We start from the raw sequence: 18,961 nt of genomic DNA, 5'->3' as shown, positions 1-18,961 counted from the left end.
ATAACATTTTGTTCCACCTCTCTAGATCTCATTTTATTTCAGATGTATTTTGTGGCAAAGGAGATCAAAATGATACAGAAGGAGAAGCTGTGGTACCATTTTACAAAAGAGACCCCTAACCTTTTTAGGTATTATTTCCAATCTTCTCAACAGAGTTTTTCAAATTATTCACTTTCTTTAGCAGTCTGAAATAGAAAGTTGAGCTGAACTTGGCTTTCAGAGACCTCATACAAAACCAAAAAAAAGGTTAAGACTTTCTCAAAACAAGCCACTATTAGGTGCTGATTAGCTTATGAAATAACTTGAAAGACTACTATTCTCTTACCAGAAATTAGCTTGAAGTAAGCCATTTTTTATGGGCTCATAAAAAAACCCAAAAACTCTCTAATTTTCAGTGTCCAGTTTTTCTGAGTCTGTTTTTTCTGTGCCTCTGACACAAAACAAAATCAATAGAAGCTGAGATGATTCAACTGTTCTTAGAAATCTGGCTTTTGGTTTAAAAAATGGAAACAATCAAAGCTGGATCAAGCTTTGCCAATTTTAATCTAAACTTTTGGGGCCTAAACTTCCTGTGATGTGAAGCGGACATTACTATATTATAGATAAAACTCATCATATTTATCACAAACAGTATTCTGCACAAAAGCTACCACAAGTAAGTAAAACTGCAGGTATGAAAGAAAACACTGGGAAGTCAGCACATTCCACAAATGCGTTTTCACAGCATGTTACACGTAAAATAAAAGCTTTTTACCTTTATGATACCCATTCGGTGTGTGTCATGGAAGAGAGTGACAGAAGAGCATCGGTCCTCAGCCAAGGAAAAGACTTCGACACTCATATTATTTGGGGTTGGAGTAGATGGCCTTCATAGTCCCTTCCAACCCAAACCGTTCTATGATTCTATGATTAATCAATCACACAGACTCACAGAGGTGAAGGTTTGAACAGATGGAAAAAGTTCCTTTGTAGGAAAAGAATAATAATTTTGTGCATCCACGGAACATGGGAACATGGAGCCTGCAATACCTTGGCAATTCAGCATATCCAAAAGGAAGCAGAAGACCATTCCCCACCACAAAGTGCTGGTTTGCAAAATAACAATAATTTAATTGAAAAACATTATGGAGCCATTTCCAACTGTCTACTGTAATTATTTTACATGGAAAACAAGTTCAGTCCGGTCTTAACTAGGGGAAAACATAAACATCTACTAATAGAGAAGAAACAAAGTTTAATTTGCTCATGGATCAGTGAAGTCCAAAAATGTGCATTCATTTTGGATGGACTCTGCCCCTTGTCAGCATTTAAGATACAGGAGTGAGGGCCAGTGGAGCTTAGAGAGGAAGACAACCCTCACAACAACAATAAACAACCCAGGAACTGAATAAATAAATAAAGAATTAAGGCTCTCTTAAGAGGTAAGTGTATTTTCTTAAAAAAACCCTCCAAACAGAGTAACAAACCCCCTGATTTCTTTGTGATGGTAAAGGTCACGGGCAATGACATCAGCAAATTCTCTTTAGGAAAAACGTTAGAAAAATGTGTGGATATAGAGATAAAATATCCCCTGCAAATACAGTAATAATGGGCAAAACCAGTAATAATGCAATCTGAATTCTTCTATCTTTTGTTGTCCAGGAGGAGATTCACTTAACTATGAGAGAGATGTTTCTATTTAGATACAATAGTATATATAAATTTAGAATGACAACCTCTTGTTGGAAGTTTATCTTTTAAACTTTATTTAAAAATATTGCAAACGCAAAGGCATCAAAAGAGCAATCCAATAATCAATAGATTCTTTTTTTATGGGAATAAAATTACAGTCCTTTAAAAAAAAACTTGAAAAACCCCAAACCTACAAACCGTGGATTGTATACTCCAGAAAGTCCATATGCTGATGTATTAGCATAAAGGTAGACAGATAATGTATTTTAACAGTGGAATTGCTCGTAGTGTGTATAGTCCTGGTAAGGAATATTTTTGTATGAGCACCTTCATTTGCACATTTAGAAATAGTTCATTAAAGTTCTTCTGCTGATGTTTTTCTCTGCATAAATCATAGCCACATTTGTAGGACTACCCTTTCAGTATCTGGCTTTTCATCTGATCTGCTCGCAATTCAAAAGAACGGTAGCTTTCATCTCCTACAGTCAAGATCTAACGATGATCAATCATATTATGGAGCTGCAGAGAGAAATTACAAAAAATATAACCTCAAGAACCAGCTTCATGCTGATGTGAGCTATTTAGCATTCACAATTTGAACGGGTAGGATCCAATATACTTGGATTCTGCAAATCAAAAGAAAAAAAGTGCTAGAAGTTTTATGTTCTATTTAACAAATATTACGTGGAGAATATCCTCCAACAATACACTTAAGTATCACTGGAAGTTAATTCCTTTCTGTAGAAGATAACATGGTTTTCCACGGGGCTCTCCATTCACCTTGGACACCTGCTTTCTATACCATGCATATGCACATCATGAATCTGTCACTGAAAATCACCTTGAGAAATTCTAGCTTGCAGTAAACATTCAAATGTTTACTGCTGAATCCATCTGAATACAACAACCTTCCTGAGTCGCTAGTATTGTCTAAACCTCAGATTACTCCAAGCACAAAAGATTTCCAAGTAGCTTTGTGGGTTGGCACGAAGCTAAATATTTGCAGTAACTCTAGACTGCTGAAACTCTTAGTGCTTTCTTTGCAAAGGTTCTAGCCTTCAAAACATTTTGTGCCCAGCTCCACACCCAAGCAGACGACCTACACTGTATTCCACAACCAATATCTGTTAGATACCTGCAGACTATCCAGCTCATAACGGTGGCCAGCAGACGGTGATGGGCCATTGCAAAAGCCGGGTGACGGTGCATGACTTTCCACAGTATTAGAAGGCAGAAAATAAGTTAAGTAGTTCCTTATCCAGCAGTCTTGTTCACGAAGACTCCTACCAAGGCAAGCCAGGAGGTGGGCACGGTTGAAGGCAGAATAGATCAGGGATGCACTGTACGAGGCTATGGTAATTCTCAGACATGCCTCCTCTGGAAGAAACAAAGTGAATTTTGAGAAAGGCTAGGACTAGAGAGGCGCAAACTAGCCCCTGTCCATTTTCAGAGCACCCTGTGAGATGTGCAGCAGGAAACAGAGATGTGCTCTTTGTCTTTTAGGTCACTCACCTCCATTCACATTCATTATTCCAACACCAAAATGAGTTTGTGCAACACTCAGAGGAGCCAAGAGACTCAGTAGTCTGTGACTCTTGCAAAGGTCAGAGGTATTTTTCTGTCCTAATTATCTGAATAAAACTTGACATTACAAAATGTATAGGGAGTATCATTTTCATTTTTTGTAAGTGGCGAAACAGCAACGTGTACTGAACGAGCAATTCATTTACCGTAACATAGATCAGTGGCAGACTCATGAAAAGAACACGTGAATCCTGGCCCAAATTATCCTCCCTCCAACCGGCAGACAACGCTGCTTCCCCCACTGACAATCCTTTCACTGAACAATGAATTTGGACCAGTTTTCCCAAACCCTCCTGAACCTCCCTCGCATGATCCTATGTTTCTTCATGTTACAATGGAAATATAGCAAATCCCCATTTCGAAGCCACTGCATATCAGCTGAAATTGCATCTGCTGTGTGCCATAGGAGTGACTCTAGGACGAAAAGCAAGCCCTCACGTGCACTGCTCTTCTTTGCTCAGGGAACCATTTTACATGAATACTTGTTACCTTTAATATCTGCTCTGATGAGGTTCAGTAGATTAAAGCATCTTTGCTGGCAGCAGCCTGAGCATTTTTCACAGTATCGTAAATCATCAATGTAAAGAAACAAAACCAAAATGCATTTCCTAACTTTACAGGAGACATGAACCTTGAAGAGTATTTTGCGAGAATTGGCTATAAAGGTTCCCCTGAAATACAAGATTTACAAACCTTAACGGATATATTCCAGCACCACATCCGTGCTGTTCCCTTCGAAAACCTCAGCATCCACTGCGGGGAGAAAATTACTTTGGAGTTGGAGCAGGTTTATAACAAAATTGTGCGGAAGAAGCGAGGTGGCTGGTGCATGGAAAACAACCAGCTGTTGAGCTGGGTCCTGAAATGCCTGGGGTACGACGCCAGCTTTCTGGGAGCGTATGTGTTCAATCCACATGAAAATGCATACGCCAGCATCATGACCCATCTCCTTGTAAAGGTTGTGATTGATGGCAAAACCTATATTGTTGATGGAGGCTTTGGTGTGTCCTATCAGATGTGGGAACCGATGGAGCTTGTGTCAGGGAAAGACCAGCCCCAGGCTCCTGGTGTCTTCCGCTTCACAGAAAAAAATGCCGTCTGGTACCTGGAAAAAATGAGACGGAAACAATATCTCTCTAATCAAAATTTCTCTAATTCTGATCTTTTGGAGAAGAGTGAGTGTCGGAAAGTTTATATGTTCAATCTTGAGCCACAGACAATGGAAGATTTCCGCTCCCAGTGCTCATACCTTCAGACCTCTCCAGATTCCCTCTTTACAAAGAAGTCCATCTGCACCCTCCAGACCACTGATGGCTTTCGAGCGCTAATTGGGTGGACACTCACTGAGACCACATACAACTACAAGGAAAATATGGATCTGGTGGAATTCGTAACTCTTGGAGAAGAGGAGATAGAAAAAACCCTCAAAGAGAAATTCAACATAACCCTGGATAGAAAACTTGTCCCAATTAACATAAAAGGATTTTACACAATCTAGAGGACCAGAAAAACCTACAATAATGTTATGTATGTACAGTACCTTCCGCTGTCTATGCAATCACTACTGTAAGATTATGGTATTCTTTTGCTGGTAATTGAAGGAAAAATATATTAATACCAGGTAAAAATGAATTTCGTTCTGGTAAAAATCAGGAATTTGAGACTCTTTAGTCAGGCAGAAAGAATTATTTGCTGTTAGATGACTGCAGTTCAATTTTTGGCACCAATGTACTATCTGATTTGAACCTGGTTATAAACTTGGGTAATAAATATGTCTGGGGAATTTTGGAGTGCCTATAGCACATAAATAGGAGTATGGATTATTAATTATGATATGCTGCCAACACATTTTCTACGGTTATTATAGGGAGAAAAGTCATCTGTGAGCATTTAGACAATGAAGTACACATTTAAAACTTCATTTTTCATAAGATCTAACCACTTGCCGCTCATCTCATTTCTCTACCTTTAATATAAGTAAAACAATGTCATCTTTGAAAGGAGCATTAGGATGCATAATGCCATTTCACTGTCATTCTTAGACAAAATATAGTACAAAATGAAAATTACCATCACATGCATCCCTTTTGTCATTGCTGCAGTAAATGGCCCAAAGTAACTTCTGGTATGTGCGTATTTTCTGTTGATGCAAATTGTATATAGTGCAGTATTACTGTGGCTGATGGGCTGTAAGAAGATACCTTCAAGCATTGCTTCTGCTAAGTGATTATCCTCTGAAGGATGAATGGCGCTTATACATCACAACTGGCTTAGATTTACTTCTATCCCAAAAGGAGTGGAAATTTTATATTTTTAACACTGCAAGTTATTTGTATAACAAAGGCAGAACAATGAAGCAAACACCACTACACTCTTAATTTTGCCCTCTTTGTGTATAGCAAATATGGGAGTAGATATGGCTATCCTGAAAGAGTACCACAAACAAAACCAAACAAACCCAGAGGCCTCGAGCTGGGGTTCCATTAGCAAGGCATTATTGCAGAAGGGAGATGCTCTACCAGACTGAAAATGAACAACCTAATCCTTAAAGCATCAGCTCTCACAGAAATTTGCACTCACATGCAGAGGGGAAACACAGGATGTTTGACATCCTTCACCACCGCTATGCTTTATTAACACTCTCTGAGAAAGGTTTAATGAGAGCCTGAGCTATTGTGCATTTTTCATTGTTGATTGTTGTTGAAATAAAGCAGAATAAATGCTTATAAACCTCCATCCAGGACCTGTACAATTCCAAATACAATTTATAACTATGGTATTGCAATTAACAGAAAGATGAGACAATCTTTCTTTAAGTCACCTCCCATACGAGGACAGGCTGAGAGAGTTGGGCTTTTTCAGCCTAGACAAGACCTTATAGTAGCCTTCCAGGGAGTGCTGGGATAGGATGTGGGGTAAAGGTTTTCAGGTGAAAGAGGGTGGATTTAGGTTAGATATTAGGAAGAATTTTTTTACAGTGAGGGTGTGAGGCACTGGCACAGGTTGCCCAGAGTTGTGGCTGCCCCCTCCCTAGGGGTGTTCAAAGACAGGTTGGATAAAGCTTTGAGCAACCTGATTCAGTGGAACGTGTCCTTGCTCATGGCAGGGGGTTGGAACTGGATGGTATTTAAGGTCCCTTCCAATTCAAACCATTCTATGATTAAGTCCCAGAATCCCAGCCCAGCTGACATTACACACACACAACACACAATGGCAATGACAGCCATTTGTGACAGTAGAATTGTATAATGGAATGGCTTATTAGAAAACAAGACATATAACAGAAGAAACACGGTTCAAACTCCATGGCACCACTGAACATCTTCCCTCCTCCCCAGTGAATCAAAGTTTAATCAGCTCATGCATTACTAAAAGGAGGATACAGGATAGCTCGCTTCAGTTGGACTCTGGTCCTGGACTTTTTAAGATCAAATACTAAGAATAAAAGTAACAAAGTGAGAAACATCAGCAAGAAAGATGAAGTTGTTCCATACTTACATGTTTCCAACCTCAGCAGTTATTTCATAAATAAACACTGCCAGCCTGTCAAAGGGAGGGACAAAACTTCACCTGACAAGAGACTTTCTTAAAATTAACTCTGCAAGCTGCCAGTGAGCACTGACTACAACACACAATTTGTTTTGTTCACCTTAATAGGTACATTAGTGTAACAGGTACAAGCACTTCTGGTCTGATACCTATCTACCCATTAAATTTTGCAGGTAGCCATCTTCTTTACACAAATGCTTACTACCTATCCCAGCTTGCCTTTGTTCTCAAAGAATAAATGCTTTTCATTTAGAAAGACAATCACGCGGGAAGGTTCTACAGCTTAGGGAGCTGCATATGAAAGTGCATCTGCATTTGAAATTGTGTCAGAGCGAAGAAAGCTTGAATTAACGTAGGTTCACATGATGAATATTTCACCGCTACATTTACATCTCTGTCAAGAGTAGTTCAAGCACAGATTAAATATAGCAGAATGTTTCCACCCTAGCAAGGAAGCTAGAGCCAGACTTCTCTCTATCTGTGTATGTATTTATAAGGTTAGGGATACAAATCTGTATTTCTGAAGATGTCATCATATAATGCCTGCTTGTAACTTTGGCTGCTTAAAGTACATTTTAAAAGTCACACAGGGCTGATGTTTAGTTTTCTCTTGCTCTTAATAACGCACTACAAATGGAGCTTTTAAAAATGCATTTTTCAAACTCCCCACGACTTAACAGATTGTGCTAAAAATTAGTAGTTGGTCCAGCATAGTATTTAAATACCTCACCTAGCCACTAGCTAAACACGAACAGCAGAGCACCCAGATTTGAAGACATTACACCAAAATCTGTACTTCCTTCACAGTTGGTATTGGGCACATTTAAAAAGCAGAAGAACCATCCTTTCTTCCTCCCAAACTCCAAAATTACAGATTTCCAGGAAGCTGTTCAGAGTTCACTCATGCTCTTACCCACACATCACACCACTCACATTTCCAGCAGTCTTTCAGGAAATGACATGAAATTAAGGACCAGCATATAGCAGAACGCCCTATAACTACACAAAGTTACCCCCCCATTGGACTGAACAGAACTCTGCAATGTGAGAGAGCTCTGCATAGACCTTTGACAAAGAAAGACTTCACTCAGAGTTCATCTGAGCCACCAATAGTTATGGAAATTACCCAAGAGCTCCTTTACATGACACCACCGGAACCTTCTCCAATCCACTCTCTCAGAGTCTGCAATTGCAGCGGCATCTCTGGGTTGCTGGTGGTTCACAGTTTCTTCCTCAACTACCCAGCACACATATGCAGAAATTCCCTCGCCATTGAAGAAATATGTGCAGATAGAGGGGAACCATTTTCCTACTAATAAGCAAGAAAGAATAATGGCATACATTCCGAGTTTTTCTTGTGATGACCAACAATAAATCATTTCTTAACTCAGGTCACATCTTCTATGAGAAGAAAAATGTCTTACCATCATTAACTTCTTTTCAGCTAGCAATAATATATGATCAGGTTTTAAGTAACTGAACCAGTAGCATTTAATTAGCTCTGAAAAACTCTCTCAGATCATGAATCACAGACTTCCCACCTGTATAAGGTCCCCTTACTAGGTTAAAAGAATATCTCTTTCCATATGTGATCCATCTTGAATATCTAATAAGGTGCTCTTGATATCTGGATGGTAGTTCATATATCACACACAAAATACAGCAGACACACAGTCTCTTTCTTGAGTTTCATGTCTTGCTTCACTGAGTTGTTAGAAAGATAATAGAAAAAAAAAGCCCCTTGTGTCTATGAAAGGCCACTACTAGGTTCAATTTAACAAATTCCTCTTACTCCAGACAGTCAGCATTAAGGATGCCTAACCTAAGATATCTGGCTGGGGAAATGGATTAAAAGAAAGAAATATTCCTTGTTGAAAATCAGGATACAGAGAACTGACATGATCTTAGACAAGACCACACTGACATTTTTGAATAGGCCCAGAGCACTGACTGACCAAACAGCATGTTGCTTCCATCCTAACATTGCTTCAGACGGCTTCTTTGCATGTTAAACAGGAAGTCAGTGTAGTCAACTAATATTTGGGGACATCTGTGGCCATCATAAAACGGGATCACTTTGTACAGACTGTATCAAGCATCATTTTCACATTAAATTAGCAAAACCACAATCATTAGCCACAAAAAATCAGCTTTTATTCAGCTTTCAAATATGTTTCTGAAGCTGTTATTACGCTTTTATGATAAGACCTAGATAATTATAAGATTGGATTTTTTTGCTGAAAAAGAGACAAGATTAGCAAACTTCTTTTGCAAGACTGAAATTGAGACTCACAATCTGCTCAAGTGTCAAACTGTAAATGTTGCCCAATATTTGGCTTGCTCTATAAAAAAGTTTTAATACACAATCCTCTATTTTTAAATAAGCTTTATAAAAAATAAAATTCAACAAAATGCATTTTATCTCTCTGTTCCCATCTTATTTTTAGCACAGTAAAAAAAACCACCAACCACTTGTTTCTGCTGACTTTTTTCAATTTGAAGACACCAAAAGTTTTCATTTTCATAATTTAAAAAAAAGAAAAAGGCAGTGAAAGCTGAACTACCTTACTGGATTGGACATTGCTTGTCCTTACTCCAAATACTCCTTTCAGATGCTATCATAAATTGTAAATAATGTTGCTCTAGATGGCACGAGACACTCAATCAAGTTGTACACAACATTTAAAAACACTGATGGGATTAGAGCCACAACACATTAAAAGCTGCTGAGAAGAAAGGATGTATGACATCCATTGTATACACATCCACTTCGAAGTGTCTGTCATATGGATGGTAGGAATTTCAACGAGAAAAGACTCAGATTTACAAATCCATCCTTTATATTAAATAGCAAAAACTCTAAATAACCTCCAGTTTGTGGTACTATATTTGGTAGATAACATTTCTATTGGCTCCAGTTCTGCAGCTGACATTAATCCTTAGGTTTTAAGAACTGTTTCTTAGCTGTTTTGCTAGGTGTTGCATTACTACTCCTATCTTCATCTTCATCATGGAGTACACGCTGGTCTCTTTTTCTCAAGAATTTCTTTCCTATTGTTCCCACTAATGTTTCGTATCTGTAAAGATAATGAAAAGTTTACAGCTTTTACTAAAACCAGAGAAAACTTCAATGCAGCAAATCGTAAATCTAACCAACAACATAAGTGGTGTAAAAAAACTTGTTATCAGAAGCTTAAGAAGCATAAGTACTACATGATCACTTATAACATTATTACTCATTGTGACAGTTTAGCTTTGTCAGCAATCTGGAATAAGGAGGGAATTAGCATGGAATAACAGAGGGCAGAACACCCCTACCAGATATTTTACCGTGAAAAGTGATAGAGATTTCAATAAAAACAGTAGAATTTCTGGAAAACCAGTTCTGTAAAGCACTATATCTGATACTTCATCATTTTGCATTGTTTGTTTCATTTTTCCCCACACATAATGCAGTAACATATCATATTTCTAGCTAATATTATGTCATAAAATATAACTTACCTTCTGGCCATTTCTTCATCTGACACATCAGCCTCCATTTTATCATCCACTTCAATTTCTTCTTTTTTGCCCTTAGAGTTCATTTGGATCATTAACTTCTGAAAATGAAGTAAGAAATAGCTTAAACACATAAACCTGACACAATGCCAACTATGCTGAAATTCATTGGTAGGAGAAACATATAAAAAGTGAGAGTCAAATTTAACAATTATTTGCTGTTCCTGGTCAGGCTAGAGCATACTGATATGAAAACTCAGGAAGAAAAGGTGACACGCCCGCCCGTTGCTAAACTGAGCTCAGAGTCTGCCTTTGGGAAAAGAGGCAAGACAGAGACAGGGCTTTCAGTGATTTGTACTATTCAAATATCTGCAAGGGCATGCCAGACATCTTCAGAAGACCAGAGAATTAGATCATAATGAATTTTTCATTGTGATGTTAACACATAGTCCTTGAAATGGTTTTGTTTGGAAGTAAAAATATCTGCAAAGATTTGCAAGAAACTACTAGTAAAAAACTATGAAGCAATGATACGGCAAGTCACAGTGAAAGCAAGCTCAAAACGGCTAAAAGAATCCCCTGGTAAATGACCTTGCAGAGCCTTCTGCATAACTCTTAGTCTTTATACCTTCATCCTCTTGCTTCAGTTCAAGTGCTAACATTTTTATTACTATCTCAGTGTAGTTCTTCAGAAAAAAATTAGAGACTCTCTTGTCTAGAATTTTTACTTTGGAGTTTTAAGTCCGTCCTTACACAAATGTTGAATAAACAGGGTTGAACGTTCACAGGATTGGACTCCAAATTAAATGGCAGGAGGAAAAGTGAACTACTGTTTTGGTGAGCAGCATGTGGGACGGTTTTCACTTCAGGGAGGGAAAACCTGCAGGAGCCATGCAATTACTCACCATCAACACAAGGAGATAAAAAGCTTCTATTTACCAGATGCTGCATTGATCAACATTTTGTTTTGAGGTAAGGTGCTGCAAAGGCCAAACAGCATGCAGTGTGAACACTCACATTCCTGTTGCCAAGGGCTTCTATCCTAATGCAAGACCACCTCAGAACAGAACATTTAAACAGTACCTCAATTTCCGGATTGAATCCTTTGAAGGACATTCTGCCATAAAGTAGATCCTCACATGCCATGAAGCTCCTCTCTTCTATTATAAAGCTCCTGCATGAAACCCCAAACCCAGCATTTTGTCAAACAGTACGCTTTAAAACAATCAAATTAAACAAATGCAAAAAGCATTTGCTGTCTTCCCTCGCGCAGATAAACAAAACCACAGTGTATTTTAAACCATCAACTACTTTCTGAAGCTTAATTGCTCCGATAAATCTTTCAATACAAGGAGCTTGGAGTGCAAAGGAATACTTTTTGCCAGTAGAACTGCCAGTTCCACAAGCAAAATTAACTCTCCTGACAAAAAGCACTCTTTGCTGGTATGATTCCACCTACATTAATGCCTTTGCCAGCATAAAAATACCATATAAATATCACTCTCCAGGTGGCATTACTATACCAGCAAAAGCTTCTAATTAATTTTTCATTGTGATATTAGACTTGGCATTAGTTGAGTCTGTCAGGATATAAAACACTGTGTAATTCTCTGTTCAGCAGAGAAAGATTTCCCCTTTTTCCCCTCTTTTAATGAGCATGGAGCGAGAAAAGAAACATGACCCTGAGGCGTTCATAATACACACATTAGATAAAAGTATTTCCATGAATCCTTCTTTTCCTTGCACACATATACACCTCTTCCCTCATCCTCTTCATCTCCATGTAAAACAAACTCTGACAGTCATAGGATGTTAGGCTGAAGAGATCAAGCTCCTTCTCCTACCTCAAAGTAGGATCACTTATACATGTACCATGAACAGCAGAGGTCCATCTAAGCTGTCCTCAAAAGATTTCCAATGATGAAGAATTTCCTTAGGAAATCTATTTTAGTGCTTTAATAGCCTCACTGTTAGAAAAATTCTCCCAATGTCCAGCCTGAGTCTTCCTTGCTGCAACTGAAGCTCAAATACCTTTTTGTCATATCCACCAACAGTCACGGAAAATAGCTTATCAAAGACCTTATTAAACTACAGTTAATTCCCTGGATCCCTGCTTTTAAGAAATTATGTTTCCCTCCCTCAAAGGAATTTTTGTCCTCTTTTGAAAGGACAAAAATCAAGCAATTTTAAAAGTAGTTCTTTTGCTATTTAAAGCATCTTTCTAAATAGCAGGATTGGACATTTTCTTCCTTATTAGCTAGACCTTCCTTTATTTTTGCCATTATCTCTCTTATTTCAAAACCAGGATTTGAAGTGAGCAGGGCTCAAAAGGACAGAACTGTCCTGAATGGACCTAACCGTGTGACTGGAGCTGAATTTACTAACACAAGGCTTCAAACTTCTTTTTTTTCAAATGATGGGAAAAAGCAGCAGTGAATGAATTGGTCCCTGCCTGAAAGAAACTAATTACGTGCATCCAGAACAATGTGTGAATGAAAGAAAACAACACACACAAGAAATGAAAGTAGGTCAAACTGCACTAGGCAACCTTGAGAACGTCCCTGAAAATAAATAATTAAAAAAGCTGTAATGCTAGGCTGTCACTATTTTTGCTTGTGCTAATTGCTTTTTAATAATACTTCTTTTATAGGAAAAATATGTATATTCTATTCCCACTCCACGATAATCCAATGATGAGAAGAAATACAAAAAGGTACAAACTTACTCTTTCTCCTTTAGATCTGGTAAATCAAGGTACCAGTGTTCATCACTAATTATCTTCTTTTCTTCCTCTTCTAGTTGTTTTTTAGTTTGTGAATCCAAACCCCTTTGCATGAACTAAAAGGAAAGACAGATAAACACATAGTTTCAGCTTTTTGCACCATTGGTATGTGCTGAACACACAATAATTACGTGACCACAATTATTCACCACATAATATTTAACAGTTGATAAAAGAAGTAAACACTTTTTGTTATTTTTCTGTGGGTTTGGTCTAAGTTTGAGCAAACAGGTAACGTTAAACAACTGCTGATCACAAACATCTATTGGAAGTTAACAGTCAGCCACATCTGTACTTAACACACAAAGAAACAGACCTTTCCTGGTTAGTTATGATATATCCGACTTGTAACAACTCCCTAACTTTGCTAAGATTTTTCTAATGTTTCAGCAAAGTCTGCCAAGATTGTTGAAACCAACAATTTAGATTAGGGTAAGGCTGCTAATTTTGCCTAATACAAGGACATTCCTGCAAACTGCTTCCTCAGTGATAACCTTTGGCAGAGGACGGCAATAGGCTGATAGAAACAGTAACCCCTCTCACAGGTGGGAGTAAAAGAGGACATCTGTCATAGCCTCTGAAAAATTGCTGAGAGTGCAAAACTACAGACCTGATAGATGTGAAAAAACCCTTTTCTTTCCATTTATCTCAAGCCAGGTGCCTGAATTGAGCAGCAATTTAAGTATCAATAACGTTAACCAAACACGTCGGAAAAAACTCAGAACCCTTCACAACCTTATATTAATAATCCTTACATTCTTGCATCCTTAGAAACTAGGATCTCCTTTACAGCCTACAGATGAAAGCATACCTGTATGTGCAACACTGCAGAGGAATTTCAGATCAATTAATTTTACCCCCCTCATTTTATGCAGCATCATTTCTGTGTTCAGATAAGCCTGCAGGCTGACAGGTAACATTCCAGTGGGGCACATCTGTTTCTTGAAGACTAGCAGAGACTTGGACATTATTTAGTCCCAGCTAAAATGGGCTTGGTTGGGGATAAAGCCCAAGAAAGCATCACAAAACACTTTTCTCCCACAAAACAACAGTACTGCAATACTGCTAGTGTCTCATTTTCCATTTATATTTCTATTTGCATCCATTTGTACAAGATATTTAATAAAAGAAAAACTGACTTTTCTGAGTCAATCCAAAATACGTCAAAGCTTTCCAATTAAAATTACAGTATCTTCTCAAGGAAAATAAGGGAATCTATGATGTGGAAAACGATATTGCTCAAGGAAATTGGTTAGCCAGTCAGAAATCTCCACAGGAGAAATTCTGCTACAAGCACTCAATTAAATAATCATTTCACATTACATTTTAAAGATTATGTTCCTAAGATTCCTAGAGGAATAACTAGATAAAAAATATGTGATCACACTTACCTAAAATGTAAATATATACGGATGAATTAAAAATATATCCACTGTGGTAGGCAGAGAATAAGTCAGTCAGTAAGTAAGTGGTTATTTGGAACAGTTTCCCCAAGCAATGGGGCCTAGATCAAATGGTGCAAGATCTAAAAACAAGAGCCATCCTTCAACACCAAGAGGTGAGCACACATGGTCTGGTACTTTACACAAAGGGTCTTCATAATGCTGCCACTGACCACATCACCTTTGTGTGACATTTCACCTGCCTACTGAATTGTGATAATATAATTTATCAGTATCTGCAGAAGCAGCTGCTAAAGTATTAATTAAAACATTTGTAAACAAGAGGATATGCAGAAGGCAAGTGCTAAATACAGGATCATGCATGACCTTTTCAAGACCTACTCATCTCTTCAAAGCTGGTTACTACCGCCCGATTGTAAACTTGCAAATGTCACAGCAGTACATTCACAGGCTGCTTCTCTGCAGCCTGCCATGGAAGGAAGTCTAAAAACTGGCTTTTGAAATCTCCAGGAGGTTAATAAACGGGCAAACAACAGGAGCAGAAATTTCACTTTAAAGAGAGCATTACTTAAAAGTAAGACAAATTAATGATGCTGCAACCCAGGTTATGGGATTCACTCTGTCATACACCACTAGCTAACTAAACTCAACACGTACTCCATTTTGAGAGCGAAGCAAGACATGTTCTGTTCCCTCTGTGCATGAGTCTTTCATTAGCAGATTCTGTTAACTGGGGTAAGTATTCCGCCACATTAGCATAGAAGCGTATACTTTACACGGCAGATTGAACTGAAGTCTGCTAAACTCCCTTCAGTGTTTGAAATATTGTCCCATATAAGTATATGGGGGCAGGAATGGTTAAATAAAACAGAAGCAAAAAGCCACAAAGGCCCCACCATACTCAGTGACAAAAATTTGATGGATATTAACATTTAAAAAAAAAAACGGCAAACCAACTGGTTGTTTTCCAGCAATAAAGGACCATCAAACACAGGAGAACACACTCTACTGAACTAGGTGCTGCAGTACCTGACATGAAGCAGAACCCATTAGCCAGTAAAGGGAAACAAATTTCACATGGGACTCGTTACAATATCCACAACTCCCAGGGTAAAAGGCACATCAGAATGTTAGTAACAGCCCTTACATTGATAAGTTGGGAAATGTGGGTAACTCTGCCATTCAGTTTGGGTATTTTTTGAGCCATCAATGTAAATGGAAATAAAAATGGACCCAATAAAAACCCCCACCCTAAGATTAAAAGCTCCCATAAGTAAGGCAAGCAACATTAATGTTTCAATTTGAACGTGTGTGTGTGTGTGTGTGACCAGGGAAGAAGTCCTATAATTTATCATGATAAGCAACCTAGCTGCGGAGAAGCTAGGTGGAACAAAGACTACAAATGGTGCCCAGAGTTGGCTCTTGTGAAGGCCAGGCTTTTGCTGCAATCTTGAAGTTGCTTTCCTAGCTCAAGTCCTCCAGCACCCTACAGTTTACAGCTCTGAGACCTCACACATGGTATTCACTGACGGCTCTTCGAAACTGCCTCTTGCCAATGCAGCTGGAAGTGATACTGAAAATGCAAGGAAATAAACTCCCTAAGACTCATTTTGGAGTTTTAGAAAGCAAGCATCCTTTAATCAGGCCTGGGCAACACAAGGGAGCAATCTCCATCAATTGTACGCAGCAAGACAAGAACTGGGCCAGAATGGATTTCCCACTTAGATGTGTATGGATAAACTTTCCCAGAAGTCTTATGCATACTCTACAACCTTCCAAGGACTAATGTTGCTATAACATTATAATATATAACATTATTAATTTTATTAATGTTATAATGTTATTATAACATTATAAAACATTACATATATATAACATCATATATACACAATATTATATATGACGATGTATAACGTATCAATATACTTAAAAGCACGCACCCCATGGGCAAGGGGTGGGCTGCCCCGAACCAGGGCGTTATAATATATATAATGTTATTATAACATTATCATATAATGTTATTATGAACTTGACAGCAGTCGGAACTTTTGCTAATGCGGAGCTGGCTCCAGCTCTGCCTGACCTCGCATTTGGGATAGGGGGAGACTGCAAACAGAGGTGATCACAGAAGACACATCTGTTCAGCACAGAGGTGAACACGAGGTGTTATCATCTCCAAAGCGTGAACAATGTCTTGGAAAAGTCTGAAAGAAAACACGCTGCCAGAGAGACGTTCTGTTTAACTGTCCAATAAAATACAATCACTCAGATGAAACTTAAATCCAATTTAAATAAAAAACACCCCACTTCTGTAGCAGTGACCACTTCCTGCGCCAGACAGCAGCAGCTCAGGACGCTGCAGGCCCCAGCGAGAGGGCGAGCGATAGGTTTATGGTTTAAAGCGTGAACAGGAGGGGGGACCCGAGCCAGGGCCAGGCGGGCCCCGGCCTCCCCGCCCCGGGCCTCCCCCTGCGCTCTTCCCGGCCCCACCTTCATGCGCAGCAGGTTCTTGGACAGCTTCGTCTTCACCTCCTTGGCCATGTTGGGCCGCGCTGCCCGCAGGCCGAGTCCCCACGCTTCCCCGGCGCTGCCACCGCCCCCGGCTCCGCCCCCGGCTCCGCCCGCCGCCAGCGGGAACGGCCCGGCAGGGGCGGGAACAGCCTTAAAGGGGCAGAGCGGGGAGGGAGGGGGTTGAAACAGGGGTGTGTAGGGAGACCAGAGATTGAGTATGATCTGAGGGGTGGAGGAACTGTGCTGTGGCGCCAGGCTGGGAGGGCGCGGTGTGCAGCCTGGAGAAGGCTCTGAGCTGAGTTTAGAGCGGCCTTCCAGTACCTGAAGGGGCTGCAGGAAAGCTGGGGAGGGGCTGTTCGCAAGGGCTTGGAGTGATAGGATGAGGAGGAGTGGCTTTAAGTTGGAGAGGGAAATATTTGGAGCAGACATTAGGAAGAATTTCTTCACCATGAGGGTGGTGAGGCCCTGGCCCAGGTTGCCCAGGGAAGCCGTGGCTGCCCCATCCCTGGAGGTGTTCAAGGCCAGGTTGGATGGGCCTTGGAGCCCCTGACCCAGCGGGAGGTGTCCCTGCCCCTGGCAGGGGGGGCTAAGCTGGGTGGGCTTTAAGGTCCCTTCCAACCCAAACTATTCTATGATTTCTTATTGGCACTTGTGCCTTCTCTAGCACTGCCGGCTTGAGGTTTCACCCACAATCATGTCACCTACAAGAAAGCTGAGGAGGGACTGTATTCAAAGGCTTGTAGTGATAGGACGAGGGGGAACGGGTATAAACTGGAGAGGGGCAGATTTAGACTGGACATAGGAAGAATTTCTTCACCATGAGGGTGTTGAGGCCCTGGCACAGGTTGCCCAGAGAAGCCGTGGCTGCCCCATCCCTGGAGGTGTTTAAGGCCAAGTTGGATAGGCCTTGTAGCCCCTGATACAGCAGAAGGTGGAACTGGGTGGGCTTTAAGGTCCCTTCCAACCCAAACTACTCTATGATTGTATGATATTTCAAAGAGACAAGGGAAGAACACATAATCCATCTCATTGGCATTTGCAAGTGGCTTGGCTTGTCTAGCTTTCAGATTTTTTATTTTTTTTAAATCAACACTGAGTTGCAGAAAAAGAAAACCACAGAATGGTTAAATGTGATTAAAACCAGAAAGCAAATTTTCCTGTCATCGTGGCACCTTCATTTCCAGGCTCCATAAATGACTTGAAGCTGCTCTGAGATTCAAGGCTCCAGAAAGAAGTTTTTTTGTGAGCGTGGGGCTGCCCTGCTTTGCTTGGTGCCATGTGTTTTGCTCCCTCTCTTCATTTATTAACAGCCATCAACACTTCCCGACAAAAGAAGGCTGAGAAGAAATTAGCAGTTTTATGAATGCAAATGTGCATAAAGGAATGAATATGTTTGAATCCTAGTAAACAAACCAATCAGCGAAAGCTCTTAATTAATGTAATGGCACAGCATGGCCATAATATCACATTTGGTGTTCTTTCTGTTTGCTGTTCATTCTAATAACGTATTTGCTTTTTGGTGATCACTGCAAACTAGAGCCCTGGGTTTAACTGCAGAACCTTCAGTGTCACTCAGGGCCTTTTCTGAGCAGTTTCAGTTAATTTACAGTCCAGGAATGTATTTGGAATGATTTCTTCTAAGTCCGTTTCTGTGCACCCATCAACACTTCTCCAGCCACTGAGCTATGGCAGCGCCCAGCTCTGCTTTGTGCCCTTTGTGGGAGCTGTGCCTGTTCACCCATCCTGCCCACGGAGCACCCAGGTCCTCGGTTCCTGCAGCCCCTTCTTCTGCAGGCTGTTTGCAGCCTTTTTGGCATGCAGACACTGCACCTACCAGCTACCCTTCATGTGAAGGAGCGTGACACCACCAACTCTATAATCTTGGGAGCCAAGTCTAAACAACACTGTGCAATGTTCAGCTGGGAGGGGGACAGTGCAACAGCTTTTAAGCTCATCTAAC

At 40.0% G+C, this 18,961-nt stretch overlaps 2 protein-coding genes across 2 annotated transcripts; one reads left to right on the top strand and one right to left on the bottom strand.

The window, feature by feature from the left end:
- Positions 1-1,282: 1,282 nt before the first annotated feature.
- LOC104059384 (arylamine N-acetyltransferase, pineal gland isozyme NAT-10) lies at positions 1,283-9,663 on the top strand. The gene is made up of 2 exons (XM_054078345.1): positions 1,283-1,421; positions 3,876-9,663. The coding sequence occupies exon 2, from the start codon at positions 3,881-3,883 to the stop codon at positions 4,751-4,753; it is 873 nt and encodes a 290-aa protein (XP_053934320.1). The 5' UTR covers positions 1,283-1,421; positions 3,876-3,880; the 3' UTR covers positions 4,754-9,663.
- Positions 9,664-9,726: 63 nt separating this feature from the next.
- Positions 9,727-17,109, bottom strand: MPHOSPH6 (M-phase phosphoprotein 6). Its single transcript, XM_054078350.1, has 5 exons — positions 16,981-17,109; positions 13,031-13,143; positions 11,389-11,479; positions 10,309-10,406; positions 9,727-9,881 (listed from the first exon to the last, which is right to left on the bottom strand). Exons 1-5 carry the CDS (start codon positions 17,029-17,031, stop codon positions 9,737-9,739), a joined length of 498 nt encoding a protein of 165 aa, XP_053934325.1. The 5' UTR covers positions 17,032-17,109; the 3' UTR covers positions 9,727-9,736.
- Positions 17,110-18,961: the final 1,852 nt, after the last annotated feature.

This window comes from Cuculus canorus, chromosome 13 (genome assembly GCF_017976375.1).
Source record: "Cuculus canorus isolate bCucCan1 chromosome 13, bCucCan1.pri, whole genome shotgun sequence".
Taxonomy (NCBI): domain Eukaryota; kingdom Metazoa; phylum Chordata; class Aves; order Cuculiformes; family Cuculidae; genus Cuculus; species Cuculus canorus.
Note: the sequence above shows the minus strand (reverse complement) of the source record. Positions and strands in the feature narration are given on the sequence as shown.